Source organism: Octopus bimaculoides, chromosome 5, assembly GCF_001194135.2.
Source record: "Octopus bimaculoides isolate UCB-OBI-ISO-001 chromosome 5, ASM119413v2, whole genome shotgun sequence".
Classification (NCBI taxonomy): domain Eukaryota; kingdom Metazoa; phylum Mollusca; class Cephalopoda; order Octopoda; family Octopodidae; genus Octopus; species Octopus bimaculoides.
The window spans coordinates 39855373-39867713 of NC_068985.1; the positions used below are offsets into that span (position 1 = coordinate 39855373).

Here is a 12341-nt window from a genome sequence, read left to right on the forward strand (position 1 = left end):
ATATATTTAATTTAAATAATTTGGGAAAACAAATTTCCAAATCAATCAGGTACAACCCTTCAGCATTATATATATCTACATATCGTACCTTGGGGTCTTATTTATCATATATTTATATATTTATCTATAAATATACAAAGTATCTGATAAAAGTCAATATTAATTCAATTTTGGGGGATTAATCGATATGCGGGTATTCTATTTCAGATAATACAAAAAATAACCTAATGAGTATATCTGAAAGTAAACTCATGGTATCAGTTTTCACATCATGAAATAATACTTAAAGGATATAAGCAAAATTACCAGCAGGTAATATACACAATAACAATAGTAATTTTTCTAATTTTGGCAGAAGACCAGCAATTTCATGGGGAGAAAACAAGTCATTTACATCATCCTCAATATTTGACTGGTACTTATTTGATCAAGCCTGAAGCGATGAAAGTCAAAGCTGACATCAGCAGGATTTGAACTCAGAACATAAAGAACTGGAAGAAACGCTATTAAGCATTTTGTCTGATGCACTAATGATCCTGTCAGCTTGCCACTTTAATAATGATAATAATGATTTCAAATTTTGGCCAGCTGTTCGGGGAAGATGATAAGTCGATTACATTGGCCCAGTGCTCAATTGGTACTTATTTTATTGACTACCGAAAGGATGAAAGGCAAAGTCAACCACTGCAGAATTAAACTCAGAATGTAAAGAGAGATAAAATCCCACTAAGCATTTTGCCTGGTGTGCTAATGATTCTGCTAGCTCACTTCCTTATTAATAATAATAGTCATGACAACCCTTTCTACTATAGGCACAAGGCCTGAAATTCTTGGGGAGAGGACTAGTTGATTATATTGACCCTAGTGGTTCACTGGTACTTGATTTATCAACCTCGAAAGGATGAAAGGCAAAGTTGACCTTGGCAGAATTTCAATTCAGAATGTAGCAACAGGTGAAATACAGCTAAGCATTCTGTCCAGCATGCTAATAATTCTTCCAGCTCACCAATAATAATAATACTTACGGTCGTTTATAAGTGGCAGCATTTTCATCAGCAACATCAGATAGTGGCATATTAATCAAGGAGTAAGTTGCACATGTGTAGGAACTGCAAAAACAAACAAGAAAGGGGTAATTGATCTGGAATCAAAGGTATAAGTCAAGTTAAGCAGGGGAGATGATCAGATTTATCAACATATGTATTGAAGTAAACAGTGCATACATGGTGAAAATATGCTGTGTTGATGAAAGTGCTTTTTAGATGCTGACCAAGTTACAAGTAAAGCATTGGACTTACATTGGACCTCACAGATGAGAGGATGCAAAATTAGGACAACATAAACAGCTAATGTTTTGCATATCCACTCAATCAAATCCAAATTAATACTGAACAATAATAGGATGCTGTGGTTGATGATGGTGATGATGATAATGGTGGTGCAGATAATAATGATAGAGTAGTATTGTTAATGATGATAGACAACAAAAAATGGTGATGATAATGCATGATGCTGACAACGATGAATGGTGATAATGATGATGGTGATAATCCTGGTGGGTAGTTGTTGTTTAGCCCTAGGTCAGCACTAACTGAGATGTTCCAGCTATATAATTAACCCATCTTTAGATGATGATGGGATCATTGATGGTGGTGTTATTGTTAATGATGATGATAGTGGTGAGGAATGTTAATCTGATAGTTTATCAACAGAACATTAATACTCTAGCTAACCAAGACTTACTTACCTGTCGGCTAATAAGAACATCAAGAACAATAAGGGATATGATGGACCCACAAGACACATCAACACTCCAAATAGAATCTTGAAGATGTAGTTACCAAGTGTGACATAGTAATACCCAACTTTGGCAACAAGTGGGGCGCAGAGTATCACTAATATCTGAAATTGCAAAGCAAATATTAAATTAGACTATCATTTTCATCATCATCATCATCATTGATTTTCAGTAAGTTAATCAAGGGAATAGTATCCATGACTATGATTATTGCAGGCCCCCTGGGACTGAAGCATTTCATGCAGGTGATATACACTAAGAACATTTATGTGCTAAGAGTACAGAGATTGCTGGATTGATAAATGAGTAAATGCTACCTAAACAAGTCCTGAAGGTGGAAAAGAAAGTAAGTAGTTGTAAGTAAGACCCACAGATTGGTTTAGTCCAGCATTTTTTATTTAATTATATGTTTTTGCATAAGATATCTGAAACTGAAGAGAGGAATTTATCTTTAAACCTAGACTTATGCTAGTGACAGTGTGAACTCTACAAAGGGCAATTACGTACCAGTTGACGGTGTTAAAACAGGCAACAAATCAGTTCTTACTAAGATCAAGTCTACTAGCTTAGCTTTATATATGTAACTTAGAGAAATATAATCCATCTACCTATAAGTAGGTTCCACAGTGAAGTGCAGTTTACCTATCTGTAACCACATACCACAAAGTGATATAGTTTGAATAAAGTTCGAAGCCTCCCAAGGTTAACTTATATTTCATCGTTTCAAGTTTAATAAAATGAGTACTAGATAGGTTCTGGGCTGATTTAGTTGATTGAAATACATTTTTCTCCAAAATATGTACCTTTGCATCAACATTAGAAATTATAATTTTTAAGTAGTAGAGTAACTAAATGGTAGAGAGCCAGACAAATTGCCTTCAGATATACAGCTATGTTTCTTTATGAAATGCGTTGTTCAAATTCCACCAGAGTCAATAAAGTAAATGCCTTTTAAGTACTAGAGTTGATTTAATTAACTATTTACTCCTTCAGGCCTTATAATGAATTATTATTATTATTATTATTATTATCATTATCATTATGCAATATCAGTAATATTGTCTGTTACATATTTTATGAATCTGAGTAGAATAAAAGATAAGCAAATTTGAACTTAGAACATGGAGGTTTGAAACAGAATTCAAAACTATTTTAGGCCAACCATTACCTTAAACAAATAATGATTTCTAACATGGGAAGAAATTCACAAGTTTGTGGGCAGAAAACAGTCGATTATATCACCATCCCACCTCCAAAGATGGAAAGCAAAGCTGACAATCTTGTTTAGATTTCAATTAAAATAAAATACACAGCTAAACATCATAAGATATCCAGAGCTCTAGTCATTCTACAACAGCACTGACATTCCTTAAACACAATAATAATGACTTGTGAGAGAAACACAAAGCCACAGATTTTCAGGGGTGGGGATATAGTAGGTTAGAAGTTCTTAGTAATAAACATCCATATTCTCAAGGAGTAGAGTAATCAAAAGCTGTGAATATGTAATTTGATCTCTAATATTGTTTTCTTATAGTAAATATAACAAAATACTTATGATTTTATTTCCTGTCCTATTCTTGTATCCATATCTAAAGCAGAACCTAACTATTGGTAAATTTTGAAGTTAATCAGATACCTAGTTGGACTGATGCTGATGCTGATGTCAAGATTTTAGTGAAGAAGGTAGGAGGATAGATTGGGCAAGTCTTTGAAAGGCTACAATTGTAAAAAAAAAAGGATAAACACCTCAATAGCATGTTATAAAACTGTAAAAATGTAAAAAGGATAAAAATGCACTTTAAAATGCAATGTCTTACTTGAGGAAGAAGATTGATAGCACCATAATACGTGCTTCGAGTGAATGTTGAGATAGTTGTATCAGGAAGAAGCTGGTCAATAAATATGGCCATGAAATTAGAGATGAATGTCTTGTGGAATACTTGGAAAAAATTAACGAGGACAAAAGTAATGAAATTCCGATTTGTAAAGAGTTGCCGGAGAATGATAGTAATGGATTCTGAAGACTTCTTGCTCTCTCCACAACAATTATCTGAACTTGCAATGTCATATTCAGTGTATGCATTCTTGCCAGTGTATCTCATACACAGACAGCTGATACAAGCAATGATAAAGCATAGTATTTGAAAGTTGGCAAAGTTCTTAAGACTTTGTGTAAAGTACTCACAGAAGAACACAGATGTGCCGCCAAACAGACAGGCAAGCTCAGCAAACTGTATCAGTTGAAGACGGTCCTTGTGAACATGAGACATCTCTGTGCTCAAACAACAGTGTGCAAGTCCAATATATGTGAAAGCAGTGTCATAGAGACAGAGTGACATTATCAGGTGGATACCAGTGAGCCAGGTTCCAAAAGACCAAGGAAACCAAGGAATAAGAAAAGCTAAAGAGAGGAAAGGTGCTGCATACAAGATAGTCTCACGACGACTCCGCACGAATGAATATCCTGACATGTCCTGGATGTAAGCAAACAATGGATCATTGATGGCATTCCATATCATAAAGACAACCTGAGCTATGTGGAACCAGCTCTCTTCAATGTGGTAAATGTTCAGGAAGATTTTCACATAGTAAAACTGAAATATTGAGTTCAGAAAGCTGAAGGCAAATGAGGTGAGAGCATATGAAGAGATTCTTTTCCATAAAGATCTGTATCGCGTTTCAACTGGAGGATCCATGATTCTGCCAAGAATACACGCACAAAAAAATTATATATATATATATATATATGAAAGTGTGTCAAAGATGTTCTTCCTACAGCTGGTCCTTTATAGAACCTGAAAAAGAGATATAAAAAATAATTTATAAACAAAAGAAATATTTCAAAAAATAGTTAGAATTACAAGTAAAACAAAAGAAAACCCCTAAATATAAAATTATGATCCAGATGATGAATATGTGATAGAGCAGATCTCAGATCCTTAGGTGAGAGATTTTCATTTTTTTATAAAATGTAGTTCAGTGTCGTTTAGCTGTGAACTACATGGTTTTGTGATTGACTTCCTTGTGCAGAAATTTAAGTAATTTGTAAGCGGTCTTAACTGAGTTTACTCTATTGCAAGTATCTCAGTCAGTATCTGGCTTTTGGGTGACGTTGGCAGTGCTGAAAAGGAACATGGTTGCTGCTCAAAGCTTTTAAAACTGAAATAGACAAACCTTGGTAAAGCAGATCTGTAATCTCTTTAGGTAATCCACCAATCAGTGTTTTCTCTTTAAGATGGTAGAGTGATTTAAATGAAAGTTAACTGCCATTTTAAGCTCTTTCTAATAGGTCACTAAAATAAATATAAAGTTTGTGTTGGATGTGTCATATCCTTCCATCTACCATATAGTAGAGGTATCATCACTTGTGCTTACTCACTCTCTCTCTCTCTCTCACACACACACACTTGCACGCATAGTCGCATGCACACACACACACAAATGCATGCACACACACACATGCATGCACACACTCACATGCACACACAAACACACAAAGTAAAGACAGCCAATGACAGCTGATTCAACAAATTATAAATGAATGTCATTTTATACCCCAATCGATCTACATATATGTATCTCACACAGACACTATGCCAGTGATTTGAAAAACACTTTAGTCAACTGAGATTAATGCAAGCAATGAATAGACAAAAACTTTTTCTAAAGATGTTTAAAATTTAACAACAAATGAAATAACTCTAATAAGTTCTAGACAATATAGACTAAATAGATTTCAGTGGATCCCAAAACTTAGCTGGTGAATGCAACAAACATTCTTCCATGTCAGTAAGGCATAATCTACTCAGGTATAAGACAAACAGTTTACTGCTTTTGTTGATTTTATCAGGTCAGATCACATCATCCTGAAGCATTATCCACTCTATCTAACAATCAAATAGCTTTATTATGAAACATTAAATGGAAATCAACAGTTACAAAGTTTAATTTGTGCTTTCCTTTGTTGCAGGAGAGATAATTCGAAGTAAGTAAATGGTGAATGAACAAATAACTGCAACAGATGTTTGAAAAATAAGAAGAAAAGTCACTGGCGCCACCACCACCACCATCATCATTATTATTATTTAATACTCACTTTTCCAAACTTACATGGGTCAGACGAATTTGTTGAGGCTGATTTTCTATGGCCTCACATGTTTCCAAGTAAGGTAATTCTTTTCCACATGGCAAGACATGTTTCTAACAGAAACAAACAACTTTGTATAGCAATGATGCTCATTTACAACTATCATCTAATGTCCAGGCGAGAACACACACACACACACACACACACATACATAATGGGCTTCTTTCGTTTCTATCAAACAATTTGATGGACAAGACTCTTGTCAGCCCAAGGCTAGAATAAAAGACACTTGCCCAAGGTATTGCACAGTTAGACTAAACCCAAGACCACATAGTTGGAAAGCAAGCCTTTTAACCACACAGCCACACTTGTGCCTATTATATAGATTTAAAAAAAAGAAATAGGCAAAGTCATAAATATCACAAAATTGCCTCCTTTAAATAAAGTACACAAAGAAAAAAAAGAGTGACTTTGGCAAAAAGATATATGAAGACAGACTTTACAAATGTAATTTTTACTGACGAGTGCAAAGCAACATTAGATGGGCCTGATGGATGGGCAAGAGGCTGGGTGTTACATGGAAAAAGTCAACCAGCATGATTAAGAAGACAGCAGGGTGGTGGAAGAATCATGTTTTGAGCTGGTATAGTTGGAGGAGACATTATAGGCCATTCACGGATGCTGACGGAGTTCAAATAAATGCTGAAAATTATTGCAAGTTTCTAGATGACAACTTCTTCCATTGGTACAAATCAACATTGTGAAGTTTCAAGTTAAAGAGCATATTTATGGATGATAATGCCCCTTTACACTCTGCCAAACTCACTATTAACCATTCAGCTAAGAAAGATTTTAAACAACATAACATAATGGAATGCTCCCCCACCCCCACCCAATCTCCAGATCTAAACTCAATAGAGAATTTGTGGTAGGTTATTAAAAAAGATGTATATTCTATTGGTAAACCATATCCAAATAAGGATTTATTATTGGAAGCAACAAAAACTGCTGCAAGTAATATCAAAAGTGAGATTATTGAGAAATCGACAAAATCAGTTGATGAGAGAATATTTAAAGTTATAGATGGTAAAAGAGGCTATATAAAAATGTAAAATATATACATAATTGTTTGTAAATATAATTATATGGTGGAAGATATATGTATATATTAATGGTCTGGTTATGTATTGTTCTATATGTAAATGACATTACATGTAGTTTGTATATTTGTTAATTTGCATAATAAAGAAAAACACCTTATAAATGTGTTTTTCGTCATTTCTGCTTTAAATGTACAACAATTTAGACGAAAAGTACATGACACATGGGATACATAATCCTACATATCCTGTAAAGATTTCAAGAAAATTAGATAAGGGGTTTTGATTTTATTGAGGAATGATAGACCTGTATAATAAAAGGAAACAAAGCGTATGTGTGTGTGTGTGTGTATATATATATATATATATATGTATATATATATATATATATATATATATATATATATATATATATATTTGTAAACATATCCACACTTATATGTATAAATGTCTTTGCATATATACATGTGTACACTCACATACATATGTCCATATATAGAGAGTGCATATGAAAAATTTCATCTAATGAAATTAAGTAATAAGTAAGTATGTTAACTACTTCGGTTGGTTTACCACTAAAACACTGATTTGAACTGCAACTAAAACAAATGTGGTATTGTAGCTTCCTAGCAATGAATATAAGTGGGTTATCATTGAGCGGGTATATCTATATTAGAAAGAACAAATGAACAAGCAAAACATCTGGTATCCATTTAGAACATATAATTTATAATTAAAACATAATCACAGAGTTGTTAAGTAATGCATAAAATCTCTTACAGTTGTTTCTAGAATAGCTGTGCATATAGTTCATAAATCATTGAGCAAAAATTTCCATATAAGCTAACTTTTCCATCATCAGAGAGGAAGAATTAAGAAATATCCTTAATAAAGTCTATTGAAATGATAAAAACACAAACCCTTTTGCTGAAAATAAGTGCCGGGTAAGAACAAATAAAAAGGGAACACACACACGCACACATACATATGAGAAACTTCTATACAGTTTCCATCTATCACATTCACTCACCAGACATTGGTCAGCTGGAGCTGAAACAGAAGACGCTTGCCCAGGATGCTGCACAGTGGGAGTGAACTTGAAACCACATGGTTGCAAAGTGAGCTGCTTACACTCTGTAGTTGTTCTGTTTTTTTAGAATAAGCTTTTCAACAAATATATTGAAAGAATATGCTGAGTACATGGATATAAATTTTTAGAAGAATTTATGTTTATAGTTGGATATTTTGCCTCTACCAACCATCAACCACTTAAACAAACATGATATGGGGGTAGGTGCAACTTGGAGTAAACAATATAATGTGAGCTATCAAAAGGGACAATTGTAATAGGATATAATAAGAAATAAGATAATTACATGGCAATTTAGAAATATCTGTGTAGTTAATTAATTACACAGATATTATCCACCCAAAAAATAATTACTATTACTTATTCATGGAAACTTTTTCCACACATTTTGAAACTTTTCTTTTATTTAGACACACATACACCTTCAGACAGAAAAGAAGAGAAATGAGAATGTGTGATATTCACGTCTTTCTCAATAGCATAAACAACATTATTGCGTTGGATATTAGTTAAGTTAACCCCAGGACATGTGGAGGTAGTTAACTGATTGAAAGTTTGGAGTCATGAACTGAATCTATGACATTTCTTTATTCTCAGTCAATTATTATTGTTGTTGTTGCTTGATCAAGCAGACCAAAGACATTCCATTTGTGGCCAATTCCTCCACTACATATTTCTATCTTGATGTCTCTTGGCAAACATTATCAAAGGTGCTATTCCATTTTTAAGATGATAGTGTGTAGTTTATGGGAGATTTGCCTGCTATTTCTAGTGGGTTGAATGACTCCACAGCATAGGAATAGGGAATCTTTTTAGTACCATGATCAAATTGTAAATGCATAAGAATTTGTTTAGGTACACATGCACTGTGAAAAATAGTGAACTTTTAATTTTACATATTCAGAGTTATGTAACTTATAACATAAGACTTAAACTGTTTTTTTACATGTGGGCTTTTAGAGTCAACAGTAAGCAGATCCAAATATACATGTGGATAAAATTTTATCCACATGTAATGGTATTCCCACCCTTGACATACAAGCTCTCTCACTGGCACATCAGTCAATGCTATTTTCAGTAATGCACTCTCTGTTGTTTAGAAAAGACATTAAAGTTCCCACTTACTATAGCTCTTAAATATATCGGGTATCATGCCTACGTAAAAACCAATTACCATAACTCATTAAGACATTTGATTATGGTTTGATTTTCACTCATCAGTTTGCCCTTCCCCTAAAATTTTCAGTTCTGATCACTGTAGAATAGTGGTAAATATTCAGCAGCCTGAATGTGTGATGCAGATTCATTCCTAGTTGAGACATTTGAATTAACTTATTCCAAGATACAATATCAAGTCATATAGATATCTTACACTACACCTCACAGCCACCATAAAATCCATCAAATCGATTGGTTTAGAGTTGCTTACTAACACTCTATCTATCTTCTAACATTTCTCCTGCTTCTACAAGTTAGCTTGATTCATGCCGACTCCACCCAAGCCCACATAACTCACTTCTTTCTCTTTCTCTACCTTACCTACCTAAGCCCTGCACTAACCACAGATTTCATAGCATTGTGTCAATATGATTCAAGATATCATCGGGGAAAAGTGTATATGCGATGATAGTGGCACAACATCATTGAAGATGAGAAGAAAGAAGCTCAGAAATATTAATTTGAGAGGTTGTTGAATGTAGAGAATGCATGGGAAAAAGAGAGACTAACCCAAGTAGACACAACTGAATGCAGGAAAATTAGTGCTAGACTATAAGGAAAAGTTACTGATGTGTTGACAATATCTGTGCCACTGCTTGTGTAGTCCACCAGATAGTTTAGAGATGGGTCATACCCAATGACTGGCATGCAGTTGTTTCAAAGAAAAAGGAGATGCTCTAGAAAGAGACATGAAACTGATGGACCAAGGTATGAAAGTAACATAACTAATTCAGTTAGATGCTCCTCATAGTGAGACAGCTACAGGAGAAAATAATTAGTAGAAACTCTGTACGGTGTACTAATTATAAAACATGGGTGTACAAGAGAGGCTCTGATTCATTAATAAGCTAACAGAATATTTCATAATTAGTAGTAAGAGAATCCATGTAATGTATTCTTTCAAATGCTTGGATGGCTCCTTTGTAAATTGACAGCTACCATTACTTAAAGCATCATTCTTGAGTCCTATGGACTCATAAGGGCTGGTTTTCATAGTGTATGTATATATTTATGCTGGCCCATTGCAGGATTACTCATTTTTGCCAGTTGAGTAGACTGGAGCTATGAAGTGCTTTGCTCAAGAACACAATACGTCACCCAGTCTAGGAATTGAAACCACAATCTTACAACATGTGGCCAACGCCCTAACCACTAGGCCACATGTCTCCACATTACTTAAGTGATCTAATTAATTATGATGGATGTTCTGCAAACATACCAACCAGAGTACGAACATGGTGGAAAAAGTTCAAGGATCTATTACCTCTGCTGGTAATAAGCGGGTATTTTCTCTCCAAGGAAAGAGCAGATTATATGAATCTTATGTGCAAAATGCAGTGTCGCATGGTTGAAGAACATAGGTATTGATTACAGAGGATGTGAAAGACTAGGAAGAAATGAAGCAAGCATGTTCCGTAGGATATGTAATATTAGTGTGTTTGCATGATAGAATACAAATGTGCTAAGAGAAAAAATTGAGTATAAGAAGAATCACATGATGCATGCAAAAGTAATATTACGTGTTGATATGGAGATTACAAGATAGATAAAGAAATGTCAAGTGGTACAAGTGGAATCTTTGAAAGAAAAAGACATGTGAAGAAGTGAAAACTTATCTCCAGACACTGAATCTTATGAAGATGAAAAGCTTTCAAAGTATGCTTTTTATCTCATGCAACTCCACTTCTGTTACCAATTGACTAGAATAACTCATGTTTTTTTTTCTTTTATGTTCCATTAAAATGTCACATCTAAATCAATTGTTGTCTGTAATTGGTTGACACATATAAACATGCTAATGAGGTTACTATGGAAGTGATTTTAACTATGATAAGATATTGATTTTTTTTTTCTATTAACACAAAGCCTTAAATATATATATATGCCTATCTCAATTGTATAAGTCATACTTTTTTTATATAGTGGTCCTGGGGAGATTAGTTACTTAGGTTCAACTCCAGTTATGTCCTTTTCAACAACCGACTTGTAACCAATGTTATATTATATGGGCAGTATCGTTGCTAAGTTGATACAGTGCTAGACAGCTATTGAGCTGGTTAACTATGTCAACTCCCATCACATTACTGGCTATTTGTTGAACCTAGTGGAAGAGAAGACAAAGTCAATCTTGTCAGGATTTACTCTGGGAAGCTAGAGAGATAAAGCTAAACACTCTAAGATACTTGTTCTGTTGCTCTACAACCATTTCTTGAAATGGTTAATGTGATGTTTGTTTTGTTATTTTTTACAATGGCTTAATCAAAGGCAGAAGGGTAGCACTCACAATCGTTTCTTGGTCCTCTGAAAGTAATGGGAAAAAGAAAGTTATCTTCTCACTGGCTTGAATACTTGCAACAGAGTAGTTCCTGCTAAAGTTATCCAAGGGCCAGGTAGTGGTATTAACTGAATGACAAATTAAGTGTATAGTCCAAGAACAGGAACAATCCCTGCAATTGCCTTCCACAAAATTTCTGTCTAATTTCGCTAACAAGTTTTTGATTGAACTTAGGCTGTTAGGTGTTGCATAGTGGGATTGAAGCTAAAACCACATATAAAGTAAACTTCTTAACCATGCAGTCACACTAAGCTACACATCTTAATCATACAGCTATACTTGTGTTCTTTATGTTCTTTCAGTAGATATATTATGTTGAGTATAAAAGGGGTGGAAGAAATTCAGGAAGGTGTTTCTCTCCTTCTGCAAAAAAGTTGGCTCAGTAAAATGTAAGATGTTGCATTGCGTTATGCCACCAGCATTAGGGTGGAGTGAAAAAGGTACTTTTTACACAGATTTTCAAAATATGTTTTCAAGAATATATTTTTTATTGCAAAATCCTTTAAAAACAACAGTGTCAAAATCTGAAGTTCTTAAATTTATATCTTCAGGCTCTACAGCCCACTTGAAATTTTGAATGAGTGAAGAATCAATTCATAACATGTTTGCTGTTCCTCATTTTATTTTTTACATTCATTGTTACAAATTGATTTTCTTTTGTGAAATCCTTTAAAAACAAGGGTGTTAAAATCTCAAGCTCTAAAATTTAT

General features: G+C 34.0%; 1 protein-coding gene across 4 annotated transcripts in view; it reads right to left on the reverse strand.

Moving 5' to 3' along the window:
• The window catches only part of LOC106879856 (transmembrane protein 180), a 26547-nt gene that overhangs the window by 7269 nt on the left and 6937 nt on the right, over window positions 1-12341 (reverse strand). For 3 of the 4 annotated variants that reach the window (XM_052968330.1, XM_014929570.2, XM_052968331.1), the window contains 3 exons: window positions 3619-4596; window positions 1748-1902; window positions 1026-1109 (listed from right to left, as the gene is read on the reverse strand). In XM_052968330.1, the coding sequence (XP_052824290.1) occupies window positions 1026-1109; window positions 1748-1902; window positions 3619-4497 (1118 nt within the window). In that variant the 5' untranslated portion in view covers window positions 4498-4596. Of the gene's footprint in view, window positions 1-1025; window positions 1110-1747; window positions 1903-3618; window positions 4597-4975; window positions 5334-12341 lie in introns of those variants that run through there. The other variant, XM_052968333.1, reaches the window with a different exon arrangement.